The sequence below is a fragment of the Coturnix japonica genome, chromosome 5, assembly GCF_001577835.2.
Source record: "Coturnix japonica isolate 7356 chromosome 5, Coturnix japonica 2.1, whole genome shotgun sequence".
In the NCBI taxonomy this organism is placed as follows: domain Eukaryota; kingdom Metazoa; phylum Chordata; class Aves; order Galliformes; family Phasianidae; genus Coturnix; species Coturnix japonica.
The window spans coordinates 35,609,869-35,632,880 of record NC_029520.1 but is presented as its reverse complement, the minus strand read 5'-3'; the positions used below and the strand labels follow the sequence as shown (position 1 = coordinate 35,632,880).

At 38.5% G+C, this 23,012-nt stretch overlaps 1 protein-coding gene across 1 annotated transcript in view; it reads left to right on the top strand.

Annotated features, from left to right (window-relative positions):
- The window catches only part of SPTLC2 (serine palmitoyltransferase long chain base subunit 2), a 58,898-nt gene that overhangs the window by 29,555 nt on the left and 6,331 nt on the right, over nucleotides 1–23,012 (top strand). The window contains exons 10-11 of the mRNA XM_015865192.2: nucleotides 19,066–19,201; nucleotides 19,938–20,067. Coding sequence (XP_015720678.1) covers nucleotides 19,066–19,201; nucleotides 19,938–20,067 — 266 coding nt within the window. The remainder of the gene's footprint in view (nucleotides 1–19,065; nucleotides 19,202–19,937; nucleotides 20,068–23,012) is intronic.

Sequence of the window (23,012 nt, the reverse complement as noted above, 5' to 3'; positions counted from 1 at the left end):
CTGAGCTGGGAAACGGTTGGAAAAACAAATACTCTGGGGGTTATAAAGAGAATTTCCTGCTTCTCTCCAGGGGACTGACAGCTTTAAACATCACTCTCTGTATTTGTGCTTCCAGCTGGGGATCTTTTAAATCCAGCTTGTTGCTGCATCCTTACCTCCCTCCCACTGTGCATGGCAAACCTAGAAAAAATGTTTTAACCTGAGCTGGGGAGAAATCCTTCAGCTGTTGGTGCTTTGAAGATTGTTTAGAGGCATTAACAGACCACTACCCATTGTTTTCTGCATTGGAATGTGAGAGTTCTTCAGTACCTCTTCTTTTGAACTTTAGTCAGTATTGTGATGTTTGTGCAAGAGCTCATAAAGCTTGATAACTGTACACTTGCTTTGTTCTCATAACACCCCAGTACATGCTATTTATGTTCCTCTATCTACATAGCCTAAATATTGATCCATCGTAGCAGAAATAGGATTAGGAACATGGCTTTGCTGAAGTATTTTCATTTTCTTTCAGTTTGTCTACTGTGAGTTGAAATGTATACCTGTCTTTTTCCTCTCAACACTCAGTGTTACGTTTCTACAGTATGTTTGTAGAGTGCTGTTCCTCCTGGGAAAGGAGAAAAGTACTAGGCAGCAGCTTGCTAGCATATATTGTCAGCAGCAGTGGTAACTAAAAGTTTTGTTAGTCTGTGAATGTCAAAGTAAAGCATTTGAACGGAAGCAATCACAAATAAGGTCATGCACCCTTCTGGCTAAGGAGAAGTTGATTTCATGATTCACAGTAGTTTACAAAAGAGTTTGTTTTTGTTTTAAATACCTGAATGACCTGCATAAATACAGTTTCTTATCATCAGCCCTGGCAACTGCAGCAATTTTTTTCATAGAAAGTTAATACTAGTATTACAGTGTCTGTAATTACAGGCATGTGGCAAAACTTTGTTCTATGAAGTACATATAAGGCCATTTCAGTTTGGAGATTACAGGGAGAAAATAGATAAATTGACAATGGTTTTTTGATGTATTAGTGAAATTGAAGGATTGTTTGAAGGCTGGCATGGGGGACTTTGGAAAGATCTTATTATCGTAGGGTTTCTCCTAAGGTTGTAAATGCTCGATTACTTCCCTTCTGGTCTGAGGGTAAGTTAACATGCAAATATGAGGCCTTTGTAGTTCATAGGTATTTTTGTTTTTCCCTATAGTAGTGTCTGATGCAGAGTGCCATTTTCTTTATGATATTATCTATGTGGATCAGGTCTGTTAAACATTAGCACTGTGCAATTCTTTGAGAAGGTGGTGTGTAGTACAATTTTTTTTATATATATATTCCTGGATGAAAAATGTGGCTTACTACACTGTTTCTGGTGCTGTAATGTATGTAGAGAACATCTATGCTTTGTAATATAGGGTAAGCTCCAGCATGGCAGCAGTAATGCAAACAACATGTAGCTATTGTTTGTTTTTTCTCTTTGACGAGGATGGCTTCAGAAGAGATTTTTTTTACTGATAATGCAAATGGGCTTTAGAGATGAAATTATTTCTTAGAATGCTGCTGTTTTTGTTTTTCTCAAACTTAAGGTGAACTTGAATACGTGTTCTACACTGAATGTACCCTTACTTTTTGACTGTAACTGTCTTTTAAAATATGGAAGCAAGCTTATTGGCTGATCTTATGGCTGATATTCAGCTGGAGGTGATTGTCCATGTATTTCTGTGTAGCATTTTGTGACCTTTGTTGATGAATAAAAGAAGTGAGTGTGTTAGTTTAAACTAGCAAAGTTATTTGCAACTCATGCTGTTTTGTTTTTTGTTTGTTTTTAAAGCAAAACATGAAGAGACCATATCTTTGATCATCTTCTCTTGCGCTTTAATGTCACCCTTCTTATGTTGGTGTTTAAAATCCCAAAGCATAATTAGCTTTGATATTAGTTTCCATTATAGAAAAACAGTATGCACAAAACAGATGGTAGATACAGCTTGCACTCGTAGCTATGTTGTAACGCTACTGAACTGTCTCCATGGAAGTCTATTATAAACATCCTTCCTATAACTTGCTATGTCAAAGCTTGCACATTCCTTAACTTGTAAAGAAGTGTGGTGTCTTTATGTGTTCCTGATGTTCTTTCTCTCTGGTAACTTCCAATTGGCCTGCCAACTTACTTGTATTGTACTAAGGTTTGAGTATGTTTACTTCTCTCTCCACCAGTGCTTTGTCTTATTTTCAGGATTAAGAGCAAAGATATTCATTGTAAGTTCCAGTGTACCATAGTAAAAACAAAATTGAGCTCTATTCTTTTATTTTTCCTTTGGGAGGTTAAGTTTTACTGAAACTGTATTTTTCATTTTCTTCCTCCTCTTTGCAGTGGAGGCATAACGATTAGTTCAGAAGAACAGTCTGATTAGCACACATTTCTTCTCCCTTTCTCCTTTCCCCATCAAAGCACAAGAAATAGTTGTCAGGTAGGATATTTACAACTGTCTTAGCAATGGCTGTGAATGCTATTCTCAGGACTCCGCATTTGTGAGAATGCATAACTCAAGTCAGTAGGAGTACCACCAATCTCACAAATCCTTTCAGAAGTTAACATGCAGAGTTAGGTAGTATGTGTACTCAGGCAATACAGACTTAATCTGTTTGTTCTGGAGTGATAATCTCATTATTTAAAATTATTGATCCATCTGATCGAATGCTGTGTGATGTCTTGTAGTGATGGAGGTCTGTAGTCTCCTGCAGGGCTTTAAATGTACCAAAGGAGAGAAGTGTAATCACGTGTGTGGTCATGAAGCTGAGTTGTCTGCTCATGCCGTCCTTTACATATGAAATAGCTTTGTGTTCAATCTTAGAGAAGATGATTTTTCTTCAGTGTGTAAATTTCAATAAAACTTGAAAAACCTGTATGAAAGTGAGAAGACAGCTGCTATTTCTAGGGTGTACCTGTCTTTGATCTGATATAACTTTGTAGTTGCTATTGAAATTAATTAGCACATACAGGCTAAATTTATTTCTACTAGCTATTAAATAACCAGTGGTAACAGTAACTTTGTCAGCAGAAAGTCCTTTCCTGAGTCTTAAACAAATGAACAGTGTTGTGACAGAGATAAGTCAAGACTACGTTATGCTCTGCTATCTATTGAGAATGAGTTCTTGGAATAAATACAAGTCATTGGCTTTGAGGATGTAATGGTTCTTTATTTGAGTTAACTCAAATAGATTACTTACGTTGATATGTATCTACTATTTGGCAGTTTCTATACTTCTAAAAATCAGTGTGCTGTGGACAATAAACAATGTATTTTAGTTTGTATCCTCTCTTATGTAAGATAAAAACTCATGTAAACATGGGATTGTTCTGGGCTGCCTAAACAGAAGAGCTATGCATTTTGTTTTGTCTTTTTTTTTCTTAATGCTAAATCTGATGAGTAATTCCGTCTCTTGCAAAGCAATGAATACCTCATGGTAGTTTTTGTTAGGTTAAGGTCAAACACTGATATGTAGAGTCTGTTTAGCTGCTGTCCCTAAACATTGTCTATAGCATCACGTTTTGTGCTGGCCCAATCATTTCCAAGCTTTGACAGAAAAATCAAATCTAAGGGAATGTTTGTCCTGCTGAATAATCCTTCCTTCTTCTCTAGGTACTCCTGCAGACATCAAAGACAGTTTGAGGTCACCAGATATCTCCTTTCATTATCACACAGGGAGTCTGAGATGATAATCACTTCAAATCCCTGTTCTGTGTCACTTTCTTATCTATATAGAAATAAAAGGCAGCTTTTTGAAATCAGGAAAGGGGGGGGAAAAAAAAGCTCTGTAGCTCAAGTATGAAGTCCTATGAAGGTTACTGCTACAAAATCAATGGCACTTAATGTTGGTTTGATCTTTTTTGAAAGACTTAAAAATGTCTTCTGTTGAATTCTTCACAGCTGGAATAGGCAGTTGCTGTCCCTTTAGATGTGAACTTCAGAGGACTGTGTGGTGGTGCCTTAGAACAAAGAAATATTTTGAAATTTGACATTGGATGATCTTGGAGATCTTGTGTGTTCTTAGGGATAGACTGCAAAATCTTCATTGAAAGCTACTGAAAAGGTGCAAACAATGCTCACACTCTTAAGGAAAGTTTGTCATAATAGAAACAGAAGTATACATCTATTTCTAGGGAAGCTTATTTGTTGCCTATGTTGTCTTATGCCCTCACAGCACATTCATTAAGGGAGAACTGTGGAGACCTCACTGTCCCTAAGGCTGAGAGCTACCCTTGCCTGTAGCACAGGCACAGAGGAGACAATTTCTTTTTTCCATGCAGAATTTTTTGTTTGTGTGCATAATTGCTTTTTAGAAGATTGAGAGATGTTGTGTTTTATTCCCTCCCCTTTTCCCCCATTATTTTGAGTTGTAGTCTTCTGAGTGGATAGCCATTAGCTACAGACTGCAGGTGGAGGTAATAAGCAGAAATAAACATCAGTTGTGTGCAAAGTCATCTCTTTGATTTTGGGATTTTTCCTCCTCTGTCTTTTTTTGTTTGTTTGGTGTATATTTTTCTTTGAAGGCTGTAATTCATGTGTTAATTTGATCTTGGTTAGAGGATCACTTCAGAGTAGATTGAGCTAAGCCATCTTTAAATAACGCTTTCAACAGACTTTGTTGCCATTCTAGAATTAAAACTACATGAATGTTTCCATTCTATTTTGTTTTATGCATTTCCTGGAAATGGTTAAACTTGGGCTTGTGGTTCTCCTTTATTTTCCCAGGCCTGACACTCACTCAGCTTTCCAAGATGAACAAAACGTTCTGCTGTTCTGAAAAAAGGATGTGTTACTTAATCACTTCATTAAATATATACTATTGAAAGAAGGGGAGGACAACAGTCAAAATTTGGCTTAGAAGCAGATTTAGAAATGTTTTGTTGAACTAATTACTACTTTTTATTTGGTAGATATTGAAGTTCTAGGGTGATAGAATATGTAATGAAAATCATCCAGTCTTTTGCTTTGTTCAAAGTGAAGATAATATTTGTATTATTACTTGTTTAATTATTCTTCAAGTTCCAGTTCTCTGAATTACTTGAATATAGTTGGGGTGTGTTTCCAGATGTGTCAGTGGAATGCCAACTAGTGGTGTTTTCATCCAAAAAAGCAGCTGTTGGTCCTTCTCTAATGTCTTTTACTAGCTAGCCTTTAGTTCTCTGTTTCAGGACCCTTGTTTTTTAGTTCCCAGAGAATACAGGTTGCTATTCCTGCTTTCAAAATGTGAAAATGTGGAGCCAGAAGAGGTACATAACCAGGGCACTGTGGTTTATTTAAACTGCAATCTATGTCATGGACCATTTAATGGAGTACATCTAACTTTCTGTAAAACTTGTTATGGAGGAAGTCAAGGTAAACAGCTTTTAAGGATAATTCAAAATGTCTCTCTATTTTTTATTATTTGTAATTGTATATCATTAGTGTCCTTCATGAGAGAATTGATTTATGCTTTTGAAGAAGTGATCTTCACTTCTGTGAGTCTAGTGAACCCTGGTGCTGCACAGTAGGAGCCTGACAGACTAGAAGTTGCATTGAATGGTTTTGGGTTTTTATTGAAAACACTGTCCTTGGTTCAAAGGGAAGGTAATTATCCTGCCCTGGAATGATAGTAGCCCCTCCTTTTATTGACAGCATCCCATCTGGTTGTGATAAATTATATTACCCTAGCAAGGCTGCAGCTTTTTGGTAGCAGTGGGTGACTTAAATGCTTCATGTCAGGATTGTTGGAAAATAAATGGATATTGTTTATGGAAATTATTTATTCTCCTGTTGTTGGGCACAAAGCTTTTTGCTTCTTTTAGTGTCTGATAAACATACCTTTATGGGGGGGGAGGAAATAGAAAGCAAGATAGTGCATGGGATTTTCCAGCAGCTAATTCTTGCTGCAGGTTCAGTTCCTTTAATCTACTGAGACAGAGCTGGAATAACTGGTAGTGAGAATCTTGTGTGCTTCACCTGTAATTGGCACGTTTATTGTCCTTTACCGCACTAGGACTATTAACATAGTAAGGAAAGTGCATGTTGTTAAAGGGTTTTTCCTCAAGGAGTGGTAGTATTTAAACTTGTTGGTTGCTGTAGCTTCAGGGAGGTAGGTTCCTTTTCTAAAAGCTTGCCAAGTAGTGAGTTTGCATCTATAAGTAAAAGTTAAGAGTGATATTAGACAGCTTGTTAGCTAATTGCTCCTCCTGGCTACAACTGCTTCTTGCTGTCCCAGCCAGTGTTATTTCTTCTAATCTGCCTAATTACATGATATGCTCAAGCTCAGTTCTGTACTCTGGCAAAAAAAAAGTCTGAGCCAATTTTGGTTGTTAAACAAATGTATCCTGGATCTTGGGGAAGAGAAGCAGCTTTGGTCCTCATATCTCAATTACAGCTTCCTTCTAAGATGGGGATGCTTGCAAATGGAGCACAATGAATGTGAGACTTACTGTACTGACTGGTTTGTTGAGGATGTTGGATGGTCTCCATTTCAGAACTTTAATCTTAGTTCAGAACATGATGATTCTTTTGCCACAGATTATAACTTCTTCTGCAGAAACTTCCTCTGTTTGCTGTTTGTATTTGCTTTAAATAATAATCACATTAACACTGTGCTGAAGCCTTTTCTTACCAGGGTATGTTGGTGCCTTTTGTGAGGCTAGATGCTGCAGAGATAAGTGTTACCAGCTAGTTCTATAAAGCATTTTCCTGTTTCCTTCTCTTGGCAAAGGTAGTATTAGTAACGCTCATTACTAGTTCTTACTTTCCTACCACTTCTATTCTTAGAACTGGAATCCTTGCACTTATGTTTGCACAGGGTAGCATGAATAACATTTATTTTAGATTTAGATGTAAAGAGAAAACGCTTTGAACCTTGCTTTGCTATGCTTGTTATTTCTGTGGCTAAGCAGTTTGGACATTCATGGGGGGATTGGCCGCAGGTTAAAATAACTGAAGCCATGTTAAGTCGTAACTAAAATTCAGCCAAGCATTTTATTCATAATGAGCAAAGTGCCCTGGCAAATTTGACTTGCTTCTTGGCTGCCAGGATATATAAGAAGCGGATGTGTGCTATTTGGGGGTTTGGCAGCTTAGGTCTGCATCTTTTGTGGGCAAAATACCTCAGCAGCTTAAATCCCTTTGGGCTAGATGCCTCATGTCACTTGTGTGTGGCATGTTGATGAATAAAAAGTTGCAGCATACTCATTATTATTAGTCTGTCACAAAGAAAGACTTGAAATGTCTTCATCTATTGTTGGAAGTGGCTAAGAGTACAAGATGGAAAGGAGTTAACTTAGGTAACTTCAGATGTTTTCAAGTAAATGCTAAGTTTTGGATAACTTTGAGATTTTGTTAAGAGAAAGGAGTTCCTGAAAACTGAAATTTGAGGTTGTTCAAACACTGGAACAAGACTAAGTCATAGACACCACAAAACTGAACACAGTATTCCAGGTGAGGTCTACAAAGAGTGGAGCAGAGGGAAAGCATCACCTCCCTCAAGCTGCTGGCCACACTTTTTATGTAGTCCAGGATATGACCAGCCTTCTGGGCTGCAAGCCTCAGGTTGATTCTTGTCAGAGTTGCTCTCAATCCATTCATTACCCAGCCTGTATTCATGCCTGAAGTTGCCCTAATGCAGTTATGACACTTTGTGCTTGACCTTATTGATGGGCCTGCTTCTCAAGCCCATTCACATCCCTCTGGAGGACATCCCTTCCTTTGACTTTCAACCAAGTCAGGATATTATCTTCTTGCATTTTTTTTGTTTAAGCCTTCTACTTCAGGACTGAACCTTTTCTTCCAACAATAGAGAACAAGGAAGTTCTGTCCAATACATCAGTTCACTTGTGGCTATACAGACTGTCTCTGTACAGACTGTTGGGACCAGCTACTGAAGATTCTCCTATAGGAGTGGAACCATACTCTGGTGAAACATTCTGACATAGCCTGAGCTAAATAAAGCTGTCTTTCTGACGCTTGTAGGTCAGTCACCTCATGTTTCAGTTGCAGCTTAATCAAAATCTGTCACTGAGGCATCTGGTAATGATGGTATGTTTGTTAAAGCAGCCCTTCATTCACATACTTCTTAATGACTTGGACCCACTTTTGGCTAATTGTAATGACAGGGAGTCATTCTCCCCTGTGGATTTTTTGACGTACCATTCGTAAGGAATGCAAATATTGGAGGATGTGCATAGTAACCTCCCTCTGAGTCCTTAAATGTAGAATTTGATAAGATGTTAAGACTATACAGGATGTGTATTAGGCTGACCTAATTAGGCTGACCTTGTTTCAGTTATGCTGGGAAAGATGCAGGTGGATTTAAAAATAAATAAATAAAATAAAAAATAAAAAAAGGCAGAACGTACAATAGTTGATTACTCACAGTGCATGTGCATAAGTGAACACTGATGTATGAGATGCTTCCTCAGCCAGTTCTGTGAATAGTTACAAAGCAGCTAGAATATACTTCTAATGACTGGAGTGACTAGTTCAACTGCATGCAGAAATATTTGGTGTTGAGGGTGGTAGACAGCCCTTAAGTGTGGAGTAAGTTCTTAAATCTTCATCTGAGGTAAAGAGGTAGACATTAACAGCTGGAGTATGTCTGTATGTTACTTTTCTTGTCCCAGAATCCTGCTGTTAGACACTGCTTTTTTTGATAGGTGTTCATTTGTATAAAATGGTGCTGAGTATAGGCAAAGAGGTAACGTTTGTAGTCCTTCTTTAATGGCTAAGGGTTAATAATTTCAAATTTTCATTGCTTACTAAGCGTCTTTAATGGAAAGCTTATTTCTAATAGAACTTACTCCTTTTGTGTATTTATATCTATATATTTTGTTTATGCTGGTTTTAAGCTGGTGAATTTAGGAACCAACACTAGCCAGGTTTGAGGCTGGAGGGTCTTTAAACCCATCGTATTTTTGTTGCATCTGTAGCATTGTACAGATTTACTCCCATCTCTTTAAAACTTGAGTTTTCAGACTGTTAGAACAGGTATTTTCTTGTAGATAAGCTCTCTCCTGTAGCTTGGCAAACACTGACTTCAGTCAAGTCTGTTGCTTTGTAATACTACTTTTATTTAACTCCCTAAAATATTTATTCATGTTGGTCTTTAAGCCTGTGCTGTATGTCAGAGTGCTCACATCATGAAGCCTGCTGTTTGTGGCAAAAGGTGCCTCATCAGATAACTGTAATACTGTCAAAGCTGTGCTTGCATGAGTGACCATTTTAGTTATTTTATTGATGTGTTATGCAGCATCTTTTTTGTCACAATTTCTCCAAAAACCTTAGATGTGTTTCCTTGTGTCAAAAATTTACAGTTTAAATGATGCACAGATCGGGGGAGTACAGAAAGTATTTCCTTCCAGTGTTTTGAATGCACATGTAACATGCTCAGTCAGGTACTTTGTGATCACCAGCATAGACTTTCTGTGAAAACAGGGCAGTGTCTCTGTTACACGTCACCAAAGTTTTTGAAGTCCCTTTTAAGTTAGTGTGTTTTAAATGGAATTTCTTTAGCAGATTGTATTTTTCCATTCACATCAACAGATTCACATGATCTCTTTGTGGTGAGAGCTATATCTCTTTATGATGAAGCTTGTTGTGCTAACAGTCTGTCCTGGAGTTCTCTGAATGCAGATGGGAGTTGCAAACAAAATCAGAAAGCTCAAATATAAAAACATCCATCTGGGCTTTGAAATATGCCAAAGGCTTCAATCTCACCAGTATATGTAAACTCAGTGAGTACACGATACATGCACCCAGCTGTTTTTTGTCATGCATTTAAACTACACTGGAACTGTTTAGCTTAACAGCGAATGCAATGACAGATACTTAGTATTAGCATAAGTCTTATTTCTCTGGGACCTTTCAATGCCAGGAACATTAGCCATAATTTTTCTTTTCTCATTTTTCCATTTCTGAATCCCTGGCTTTGCTGTTGTTATTTTTTTTTTTAATTATTTTTTATTTTAATCAGATTTGAGTGTTTTGTTCTCTGATGCACTGGCTCCACTGTCAGCACACTCATGTAATCCAGGCAAATCCCCTGCATACGACTGTGTTACAAAACCATAGGCACAAGGTTAACTCAGAGTGGTTGCGAGCCAAGCCCTCCACTGTGGCTCCTAAAATAAATTGCTGCTAATGCTGCTGCCATATGGCTGACAAACATGAGCTCTCAGCAGTCTTTTGATTTTCTAGCTCATGCTTTCAAGTGTGTTGGCTCTTAAACAAGGCTTCTCCTCCCACATTATTTGTAGTTTATCTCCTGAGTGGTGAACTCAGGAAGCATGTAAGTGTGTCAGAAGAATAAATAACTTGATTCAGCTGTCCACCCCAGTTAGTGGCTCTGCAATGTTGGGCTGTCTCCTGGCTGCACCCAGCAGGGCTCTGGCCCAGCACTGTCTGGGCTTCAGAGAGTGCTGCCTGGGGTACGGCTGTGGGAGTGGAGGGTTCCAGGTCTCCCCAGTGTAGCACTGGCCCCTAGTGGAAGTTTCTGGACCCTGAGGTCACCTGGAGGTTCACCATTAAAGCCTGCTTCCCATTTCCAGGTTGCTTTTAAACCCAAATAACCCAGAAGAGCTGTTGCTGCTCTCTTCTGACCATTTTGCTAAATACTGGCATTTGAGTTGTTAAGCAGCAGTGCACATCAGTAGCACTGAATTAAAGGATGATACTAATTACTTTCTTTTTTTAAAGTTTCTCATTGCTTTGGCAGGTTCTCTTGGTGTTTGCATGCGTAAACTGTTGCTTTAATGAAGTAACGTGGGAGTATAGCATTTCACCTTGTATTTTTTAACATGTCTGTCTACCATCTCAGATCACGTAGTGTAATTGTATATAATACTTAACTGAAGACTTGTAATGTCTGCAGACAATTTATGAAATGAAGGATGTAAAATTCTTGCTGCACGTACTGGCACCATTGCAGCATTCATGAGTGCCAATTCAAAGGGGATGGTTTGATCTGTGTGAAGCCAGTTGGTTCTTAGAACTGTAACACTGACATAAGAAAAACCTGTTAAAGGAGACAAGACCTGTATGTTGTGTGTGTTAAAGTATTTACTCTCATTCCTTATTGTTAGCTTTTATAGTATAATCTCAGTACAAATCAAGAATGCTTTATTGTGAACCTTTGTCTTTTTTCTGATCTATTGTAATTCTGGTTTGGGGTTGCCTCTGTGGGGACTGAAAAAAGAAAAGATTGCTATAAGGGAGTGTCCGTTCTGTCCTTGTGCAGATGAGGGTCTTTGGCAAGATTGATCATGTCTTGATTCTTCCCTTTCTGCCTTGGGACATGAGCTCTTGTCATCTTTCTGACAAAAAGTGTTACAAGCTTCTTATAATATCTCCTAGAGTTGATTTTATTCCTGAGTCGTTAACACTGATGATGCTCAAGTGCCATAATAACACACTCTCTCTGTCTGTAACTTTTCCTTGGAAGATTTAACCAGTATTTAATCAGTACTGAAATGGAATTTTGCTTGATGTTCTGATATTCTTTTACTTTAAAATCTCTTCCCTAGTTTTCACCGTGCTGGCTATGGCCCACAGATGGGTACTATCTGACTTTGAATCTGCCCCATGTTTCCACTCAGATGTTCTTAACTCATATTTGTCCTTTCTGCCATTTGGCAAATCTAGAAAAGCTGTTACACTTTTGTTTCATTCTGCAAAGTAACCACAAATTGTGTTGGACTTCTTGCTCTTTAGGATAAATGTTGAAAAGGGAGTTTTCTATACTGTATATGAAAAATGCTTTCATGTCAGTTTAAAAAAAAAAAAAGAAGAAAAGAAAAAAGGTACCTTTATGCCTGTTATGCATCTATAAGAAGTTGTCTGTGTTTTTTAATGTTGAGATATTTACAAGTATAGTGTCCAGAAAGCAATTTGAGTTAGAACGTTAGCATTGCAAAAGATCTTCAGAAGCCCTCAGGAGGCAGCTGAGCTTCTGAAAGCTTAGTGGAGAATCTGTTAAATCAGCAAAAGAATATTGAGTTCCTGGTTGAGATTTGAAAAATGCTTGTTTCCAAAACAGAGTATGTTGAATTATGTCTTCCATTGAAACAGCCAACCAAAAGACAAAAATGTAGGAATAATAAACAGAATAGAAGTGTGAGCCTTTGCAAAAACAAGGGGGTTTTAATGTGGAAAAATTTACAAGCATGAATATATTATAGCATCACTCAGGGCTGAAAAAGCAAAGTTCTGGAGGATGATATATGTAACCAGGTTTTCATCACCAGTTAATGCAGTTAAATACTTCAAAATGTCAAACTACAGGTTTTCTGAAGTAGAAATTATTGCTGCCTGGCTTTTTGATAGAAACAGATGTGGAGAAAGGGTTTCTTTCCATGCTAATGAAACAATGTTCTATCTTCAGTTGTTGATGCTGATGCTCTCAGAAAAACAAACAAGGAATATTGCATCCTGATCTGTATTCTTTCCAAGTAGCGTGTATTTAAACCACTTTAATTTCTGTTTAGGGAGCAGGACACGATGGCATTACTGTTCTGTCTTCATAATGGATTGTGGCTGATGGTTTTGTTTTGGTTTCTTAGTGTGCTTTCAGTAGTAGATGGATATTCTACTGTTTTTAGGATCTTTTAGTATGTGCAGGTTTGCACATACTTTTTTAAAAAAATAAAGAAATAAAAACTTCTAAGCTGTTTGTGGTCAGGAATTTCCATAAAATTGGTTGTAGGTTAGCCATGTCCTTATGGAATGATAGTTAATACTTTAGAACACAGTCTTTTCAATTTCATTTTTATTCCATGTGGGGATATGGAGGCTCAGTTGTTACCAACAGCAATCAGTAAGCATTACTGTTTGTGTATAAAATACTTTTCTGTGTTGTTCTCCAAAGAAGGAGGTTGAGATCTGCTTCTTTGTTTTTTGTACGCACATGTTTTTACTCCCCAGTTTCCGTAATCTGCAAGAGCACTTTTGACTGAGAACTTTTTTCCTAAGAAATCAGAAAATGAAGTTTAGTCATGAGAAAGCATTAATACGGGAGAAGAAAATTGTTGAATAAATTCTCTAGATAGATCATGGCCATCAGGAGAGAAGGAAGAGACCTGCCCAGGTGCCCACTATCAAGAGTTTTTAAGGTGGGATACACCTGAGAAGTGCAAAACAGATTGTATTAGTGATCTCATCTGCACAAGATTAATGGAGAATTTCCATCTCGTGCTAAGATTAACGTGCCCTGATCTTTACTTAGTTCTGGTAACTTGAAATATGTACTTAATATGCTGCAGCCAATCTTCAAAATCCACTTTTTATTAGATACATGCTGTTTCTAGCAGAGGCAGCATGCTCTTATTAGAAAGTATCATCACAGGTTCTCAAAGAATTCTTACAAACACATACTAATAAGTGTTTGAGTTCTGTGCATCACATAAAAGGTGGGACTGAGGATGTTCCATTTTGTTACAGCTTGAGCTGTTTCAATGGGACTGAGTATTTGTAGCAGCAGATGTCTGTTTAGAGTGGAATAATTCTGTGTGTACTGAACAGCAGTTTGTTCACATCCAGTGATCTCTTTTTTTTTTTTCTCCCCCATAAGTCTTTCATTAAATCATTAGAACTGAAGGTGTTAACCTTCACCTGGTGTGGAAGATTGTGATATGAAATTGCTCAGCTTAACTTTGTTCATGTTGGCAACAGAATATATGTTGAATTAAGAATGCGGGATTAAAGGTGTGTTGAGCAGCTGTAAAGTTAGTTACTGAACAAGTTTATAGTAATTACCTTATAGCTGTCTGATGTGATGTATTTTCCATTGACTGATATCTCTTGATCAATTAGAATTGGACTGGAGCTTTAGCATACTGATAAGTTTAACTGTTTATAGGTGTGTCTTGCTGTGTTGCTTTGAAGCCTCTATATAAGAACTAATTGAAAACTTTAGCATTTAGCCTCCTTTGTTACTGTTCCACACATTTTTGTTACAGATCCAGGTGACAGCGATCCCTAGTGTAACAAGCAAATTAAATCCTGCTTGTGGGGTGGGTTTTTTGTTTGTTTTGTTTGTATTGGTTTTGTTTTTTGTTGTTGGAGGGACTGAGTGCTGCTCACCCACTCCCTGTAGTTGGTTTCCTTCTCTAGGAGTGCAGTGTCGGTCAGTAGACAGTTTGTGTACAATGCAACATGCCTTTTATTTCTCATGAAGCCCCGCTGATGAAGTGTTGCATTGTTTGGATGGGCAGATTTGTGACCGTTTTCCAATTGCTGCCTTGAGATCATAAGGGGAGCGGAAAACAAATGTGTCCTAGTTGAACTTAATTTTCCCTCGAGTCCAGTACCATCTATGATAACTTATTTGTTAGCCTTAATAGATGAGAGAAGTATTACAAATATTAGGTATTTGTAGTGGGGCTTTTACTGTGAATTCTAGGTCATCTTTGTAGAAACTATTTTTAACTTGGAATTGTGGAATTACTCAGATATAAAAGAGATCAATCATTTACTTTATTTTTTTAATATATTCAGCCTGCCCATGCAAAAATTCTTGGGTGATTTTTATTAATCTGCTTTTTCACTAAATAAAGAGTTGTCCAAGAATCCTTGCAGTGTTTAAACATCTTGTTTAAGCATGAGCTTCTGTGGTTTAAAGAGCAACATGGATAAATGATTGTCACTATTTGTATTTAACCAACTTACTGCAAGAGTTTAGATTTGGTGTGCTGTAATGTGCAGACCTTTTTCGTTGTTACTTTTTATTCTGCAGATAACTAAGGTGAGCATTAACTTCTGTTTCAAAATCCTTGAATTAATACTTGCTTTAGTATCTCTTATGTTGTTTTCACTATAGCTAAAGTTTGTTTGAGTAACGTGACCCATAAAACAGAGGTAGTCACCATGATGATGTAGCATCCCTCTCCTCTGGCAAAGACGCTCTGATTTACTTCCCACCAGTGTTATGGTAGATACCCATCTTATGTGTATTGGTTCAGCCTGTGGTACAAATCATTCCTGTTGCAGTTAAATCAGGCTTCAGAGTTTCTGCACTTGATGGAACAGACAAATAATTTGCTTAGAGTTTAAAATATAAAAGCATGCATCTGGCGTTCTTGGCTGTGTAGAGTTGATAGCACTGACAGTGCTATGGGCAACACAAAGGCATGAGAGGAGATTTTATTAACTCTCAGTCCTGCCGCTATGGGAGTTCACATGTGGTTAGTAATGATTGGGGTGGGGGGCTGCAGCTCTACTGCATATTCTGAGCTCAGTGTGTACAGCAAGCTGTCTGTCAGTATGGAAATGAGCGGAGTATGTTTAAAGTGACTGATGCTGTCATGAACTGGCATCAGATCGTGTCAAGAAAAAGTACATTCCTCTTCTCTGTCAGCAATAAATGTTGAGCTTGTTTTAAGCATGTGAGCAAAGGCGGTTATTGCACTTCTTTTCCCTGTTCTTTTTTCTTTCTCTGCTGAATCCACACAACTACAGCTCTGAGCTGAGGGCTGTAAAGGGGGTGTGCTTCTCCTCCTTTGATGGTGTGTGACCTTTAGTACATGGTAGCGTGTTCTTTAGGGGGATAGATATAGTGTTTAAGTTAAATAATGTCCTGACTGCTGTAAGTGTTTTACTAAGTGGCAAGAGCAATATTGTTAGGACTGTAGTAAAGCTGTACAAAAGCAAAGGACAAGTTATTAGCAACTACTCCTAATTCTAACATAGGTCTGTCAGTAGCTAGTTTAAGCTATTTACAAGGCCCATAAGGGACATGAGATCAGTTGCTGTGATAAGGGGTTCTAGTTTTCCAGCCTTTTTGAAGAATTCAATTCCAGTAATCCTCTCTTTCTTCCCTCCCCTGAAGGTCATCACATTCCACTTTCCTAGATTAAAGGATGTTACCAGAACTGTTGCACAACTCCTGTGCAAGAACAATTGGCAAGGGTGGTGTCTGAGGAGGCCTTCCCTGTGTGATCTTAAAATGAAGCTGCACTCTGCCAGGAAAGCCAGCTGCTGGAGGAGTGTTGCAGGCCTGGCAGTCTTTCTAGGCCTTCAGATGAGTAGATACGGACAGAGCTCTTAGCTCCAGAAAACATCTGGTCTGGGAAGGGATTTTTGAAGGCCTGTCTGAATGCCTGAATGTGGTTTGGGTAGGAGTGGGATTAGCAATGCTGGCACCTGGTCACTGCTGTCTCCAAGCAATGCGCGCTTCAGATTTGTGCTCACGGAAAAACTGTAGGAGCAGGTAACACGCTGCTACACCAGTGGGGCTGAACTCCAGCACATATTGACAAAGATTAAGACTGGGTGTGTGCTTTTTGCTTTATATTGTAAACCATACTCGAAATAGCATTTGATATCCTTCTTAGAATCATAGAATCCATAGAGATGGAAGGGACCTTTAAAGGTAATCTAGTTCAACTATTCTGTCACGAATGGGGATGTGCACAACTAGATCAAGTTGCCCATGGCCTGGTCCAGCCTTGCCTTGAAAATCTTCAGCGACACAGGGCATCTACTGAATCTCTGGGCAACCTGTTCCAGTGCCTCACCACCCTCACTGTAAAAGACTTCAAGTGCAGGATTTTATATTGGTGTAGAAGACTAAGTGTGATGATGTGCAGAGGAGAAGAGCTGCATACTGTGTAGGAAGAAGGGAAGCTAGAGGACAAGGAACCTCTGCCAGGTTCTTGTTCATGCTATCTGCATGTTTGACTTCATTCACCACAACTGTCATTCTTTCTCATATGGTGGTAGCGATTCATGATTGGTACTGAGAAGTCAGCGCTGGATATGCTTTTATGACCTCAGTGATTTTGTTGTCATTGTGACAAGTTTTTAGAAAGAGAATCGTTAATTAAACTGATGGCTCTGGAGCAGAGTAAAAGGTGATGAGCTGCTCAGACCACAAACCTTTGAAGAATGCAGCTGTCTTCCAAATCTTTCTGTTGCTTTAGTATTTGCTTATGTGTCTGCAGAGAACTGTGCATAAAACTCATATTTCAGCACTCTTCAATCTGTAAGGGCAAATCTAGAATCGTTAACTCATTTTATCATAAAGAGTTTATGGAAGACTGTGAAGTGGTTGCCAACTACAAATTAAGGTTGCTCTTTCGCCTTTAGCCCAGAGGGTTCCTGGCAATTTAGAAAACTATGAAGGTGAGGAAGTTTCATCTCCTGCTTAGGTGTATTGTAAACTCTGCTGTGTGGTATGGGAGAATCTGCGTTCTTGGCTGTGGAAGAGGGGCAGATCACAGCAGTTGCATCCAGCAGCTCGTGTTATCTCAGTGCTCCTGCAGCCATGAAATTTCATGTTTATTTTGACAGAATTATAAATCACTGACATGAAACGTTGTAAAAAGTTGTTCATTTCTATACAGGGATGAGCAGATTCAGCTTTCACAGAAACTGTGGTAGCATTTTTTTTCCCCCTTGTATATAGGTTGCTCTTCTAAGCTGTCCTTAGCCATTTGTGGTTGTATTGATTGCTTGAACATTAGAAATGAAAGTAATGCCATTTAGCCCACTGTCTCTTGTCTTCTGGACTAGGCCTAGTTTGATTCTTTGTTCATGGAATTTTTTTGTTTTAGGCTTTTGTTTTGTTGGGTTTCTTAAACCTCACTTTGCAAGCTGGGGTATTTGAATAACCAAGTCATAAGTTCAGGAAACATAGGCTTAATCTCAGCTAGAGGGTCTGATCTAATGTGAGCCAGTTATAAAGTAAGCTTCATACACAAAATGCATTTTAATGAAGTCTTGCTGGTTTGGGGTGAAGAAGAAAAATTAAGCTTCTCTAGAAACTCTTGGGGATAAAAGATTAAGGAAGCAAGCTGTTAATGGAGGAGAAAGGATGGTCTTAAATGGCAGCAAGTACAACTAAAAATACCAGCTCCTGCCCACAAATGACAGACCGAGTTCTGCAAACTTAACAGGTTTCATTCCTTTTTCTTACACTTCTTTGATGGGATTTTGCCTTTGATTGCGTGGTGGTGGGTGGAATGTCTGATACTCTTGGCTACAAAAACTGTATAGGTTCTTAAAACTACATTTGTTCTGGCTTGGAGCATAGCTATGTGGGTGTGAATGTTTCTTTGAGGGTTGGTGTTCCTTTTGAGTAATCAGCTTATGTTATCTGCTGCTTTAAAGGGGAGCTATTAATATCTAGCAGCCAACTTCACCGTGGCATACATCAGCACTGCTGTAGATTTAGTGCTAAAGTATATGAATTACTCATTTGGTGAAGGTGGTGTCTGGATGATCAGTTGTTGTCTCGTCAGTGGCATAGTGTTTAATCTCTTAAGCACGTTGGAATACTTGTTAATCAGAAATGCATTATTGTCAACTGCTACATTGTGCTGGGTTAGAATTCAGCTGATAAACAGGTTGTTCCATGCATATCTGAGTAGCTGGAATATTTGGATTTTACTTGTGGTCTAATGTCTTGTGTATGTATTTTACCGAATGTCCAAAGAATGAGTTCGGAATTGGCTGATCACATGATAAATGGGCTGCTGCTGTTTGTGCATAATGAGCTGGATTATCAGAGGTAATCTGTTTAATTTAAGCCCAGCTCGCTTTTGGTGAGAAAGGTTATGGAACAGCTGCTTGATCAGTTCAGCTGGCAAATCTGAGAGGAACGTGGTAATTCCATCAATACAGACAGGCAGGAAAAATATATGGTGAGAAGCTTCAGCTGACTGATATTTATTAGCTATTCAAACTGCAAGCAAACCATTCTGTAACATACGGGTGTCAATTAATTTTGAGCAAATTTTGCAGCTTGTTTAAAAGCAGCCTACTGTACTGTTTTGCCAGCTTTGTATCTCTTGATTATAAATTCAGATATTGAAAAATTAGGGGGGGTGGATTTGACAGTTAAGCTTGTCCTTCTCCGTCCAGCAGCAGCCTTATCAGAAAGTGAGTAATTAGTCTTGATTAATCTTGATTAAAAGAGAAAGAAGAAACTGAATTCTAGTTTGCATTTTAATTGTTCTGTTAGCACAAGTTGCACATTTTTGGTTTGTACCTAAGTGAGAAGAGATCTACTGCTGCAGTTACATGTGTGGTTTATGACCATTGTGTCTATTGTCTTAATTTCTCTTCTAGGGAGAGAGTGTGTTCAGCAGTTAGCAGAGAACACAAGGTATTTCAGGAGACGACTGAAAGAGATGGGCTTTATCATCTATGGAAATGAAGATTCCCCTGTTGTGCCTCTGATGCTGTACATGCCAGCAAAAATTGGGTAGGTCCATCTACTTTAAAGTTAGTATGCTATAAGAATACTAAGACTTCTCTAAATGTAAAGGAAGATTTTTGTTTTGAAACATGGTGTGTAGTGGCAAAGCTTGTTCTTATTCACATACAAAGAGATTTTTGCATCTTTCTTAAAAAATTTTGGCGTTAGATGAGATTTGTTTTTTTTGTTTTTTGTTTTTGTTTTTTGCATTTGAATGTTCCCTTGATAAGCACTTAAAAAAGTGGTACATCCTGTGGCTCTGTAATGTGCCTCAATTGAATTTAATTGGTAGAAATAAACAATTTTGAAATAGCAGAAACATTTGCTTTGGGATGTTACAGCAGGGGGCATTCCTCATTGAGTCAAACTTCTGAGCCTTAGTTCCTGTTTCCTATCAGAAGGATTTTCAAGCTTAGGTTACAAATCCATTTAGAAAGAGCTTGCCAAAAGACCAGCCTCTGCCACATATAATCTTTCAGCTTTGCTAGAACTTAATACAGTGAGAGCTTTTGAGGAAGACCACCTTGGGGTTGAATTAAAGGGAGCCTTTGTAATTAAACGTTCTGCCTCCATGAGAAAGAACTGGAAGCTCCAACTTGTGGTGTTACAGGCTTGTTTAACAAAGGCGTGTATAGGTAAACATACTAAGACCTTTGTGCTGTCACTGCTCTTTCTCTACAGGTATGATTCTGACCAGTTTTCCTGGATAATGTTTTTGATGTTGGGTTTTTTTTTTTGGCAGTGCGTTTGGGCGTGAGATGCTGAAGCGGAACATTGGTGTTGTGGTTGTGGGCTTCCCTGCAACTCCCATCATTGAGTCCAGAGCCAGGTTCTGTTTGTCTGCAGCTCATACCAAAGAGATGCTTGATACGGTAAGTGTCTCATCTCTTTCTAGCTTGTGTCTTCTGTAAGCAGAGATAATTCTAGTTTTTATGGGTTCTTTTGTGGGTTTTTTGTTGTTTTTTTTAGAATGGTTCAGTGCTTGGTATGCAAATTAATTAAACCTAATGTTCAGAGTTGTCTGTAGTAGTGTGGATGCCATCTCCAACAAATCAGAACAGTCGTCTTCAGTAAATTCCAGGGGCTTTTTCCCATTTCAGATATGCAAGTGGGGTGGTTTTGTTCCCTTAAGACACTGTTTTTTTCCCTTGTTAAATAGGAACATAGTGACATTCTCAATTAGCTCTGTGAAAGATCATGGTTGATTGAAAGAGGTGCTCAAGGAAGGACAAGAGCATGATCAGGGGAACTGCAGGCTGGACAACCTCACCTTGATCCTTGGGAGGATGATGAAGAAGAATCATTCCTTGAAACTATTTCTAAGCTAGTTACAGACAAGAAGGTGGTTGGGAGTAGTTATTGTAGAATTATGAAGGAGAAATTGTGCCCAGGTATGATCAGGTGGAGACGCTTTGTAACGTGAACAGCAAATAGGAGTTGTAGTTTAAGCAAACGCTTACCAGCATATCAACAGCAACAACAAAAATGTAGTTTTAAGCCTTTAATCCTTAGTTTCCACACAATTTCTACATCAGTAGCAGGAAATGACCCTTCTTGATTTCATGTTTGCTAGGAAGGGTAGTGTGGCAGTTATGTGCACCGTTTGGTATGTATATCAGGTGCAGCTCTGTATCAGTAGAACTACCTGAAAGTTTTGTGTGTTTAGCTCTGAGGACTGACTCACTTCTAGAGTATATCTCTAGATGCTAAAGGCTCCAAACCAAGAGAAATGCTTGTTTAATACACTAGGGTTTGTCTGCCTAAGAAAATTAATCCAGGACAAAGTGTATGAATTTTGAAGTGAATGAAGAAATGTTGATTTTTCGCTTGGAATGTGAAGGCTTTGTTCCAAGTTGGCATAAACTGCTTTAAAGTTTGAAGTGACTGCATGCCCTGAACCCAGAACACTGGCAAGTGGAGTTAATAAGTAGCGAGTCTTTGTGTCAGTGACTGTGTTCTGCTTTTCTGCTGACACAGTGAAACAGAATCAGTTTCAGGCAGCCAGTAATTAAGACAACGGTCAGATCGGTTCCCCCTGCTGAACTGTGGCAACAATATCCAAGAGGAAAAAAAAATGAAGTGAGCAGAAGTGGAGAGAGCTGGCACAGTTTCCACAAGTCAGTGGTACAGAGAACTTGGTAGCCATTCCGTGTGTGCATGGATACTAACCAATGCTGTTATGGCATTTTTTGTAAACAAAATTAATCTGAGTACAGAGCATGGGGAAGTTTGTCTTATGAATACTGATATTTGTAATGCTTCCTTGTTCTTATTAAATAAAATCATGTGATGGGGAACAGTTCTCAGTTACAATTTTAACCATTTTATGTAAATAAAACTTCCTTGCCTGAGAATATTTGGCTCAGGATCAGAGTGTGGTCCCTCATAACCTGCATCCCTGTGGGTTGGTGCTTTCTTCTTAGTGATGAAAAATATGTATCACACTCTCTTGAAATTGGAGTTCACCAATGCCATTTCCTTTGTAGTCTTTGTTAGTCACATGGTTCTTTTTGTTTTAAATTAATAAAATCCTAAATCTGCATTCAAGAATAACAGTTAACAGACTCTTTCAACAGAAATTAACCTTAAATTGTTTCCATATGGGGTCTTTACTTTAAGCTCTGGCAAACTGTGCCCACGCTCTTGTTTGGTTTTGTTTTTATTGAGGTCCAACTTCTGGTCTTGTCATTCCCCCAGATTTTAGAATGGAGAGGTTCTTGCTGCCAGATATAACAAGCATGAGGGGCTGTTGTTTAAAGAAGTAGGAACTTGGACTGTTCTTTCAGGAAGGAAAAGCATGTAGGGATATTAGCCTCCATCTGCCAGCTATTCTCAAGAGACAGGCATTTGACCCAGAACATGTTAAAACTGGAGTGTTGTTGTTGAATTAGTGGCAATCTGAAGGAATGCTGAAAGTTTCTATCTGAACAAATCTGAAATGTAAGGGAGTGCAGACTGCCAACCTTGGAGTTCAAAAATCTCACTTAAGTTGAAAGTCGTCTTCTATATGTATATTTGTCACTCACCATGGATGAGATAGATAATTAGCATGACATACTGTTGCACATTTGTCTGCAGCAACTGGCTTATTTTTAGCACCTTGTTCCAGGGGTGGTCTCCAGAGAGGTAGAAGCTTAAGGTCTGACTTCTAACAGATTCTACTGTGAGCCAGCGTCTTATCAAAGAGATTGCATGATTATCTGAGCAGGGACTTTCCTCATTTCTTATGCTAGCAGGTGCTTGATTTCTAGAGAACTTCATATAATTAGCATTCGGATCATACGATGAAAGGTTTTGCGAGCTCGTTATCAGTGCTCATGACCACCAGTAGGCTAGGTGTTCCTCTATGGCCACAGTTAGAGAGAGCTTCTTTCCAGGTGGAGAAAAATGCTTAGGATCCTACCAGAATGGCTTTTCATTCCTTGACAAAAACCATTGTGTACAATGCTTATTCCATCTCTAGTTGTACTTGGGCAACTCAATCTAATCAAATACAGATATTTTAAAATGCATCAGGAAAAGCTGCTAGCATAAAATAGGGTTTTTTTCCACTGTCTTGTAATATAAAAAGGTATGGTATTTCAGTAGTACCAACACATACAGTATTTTCATACTGTAAAAAAAGGTGCATCAAACCTCCAAGTACATTTTCTTGTTTCAGCTATATTAACCCCTTCCCCCCCACACCCTCTGTCCCAAAAAGAGTGGAATGCTTTTCTCAATTGATCTGTTGTATGGACAGGCATGGCTTTAATTGGGCTGACAGTGAAAATAAGGGTAGTATTGCTGGCTGCTATATTCGTGCTTTGGAGTTGGA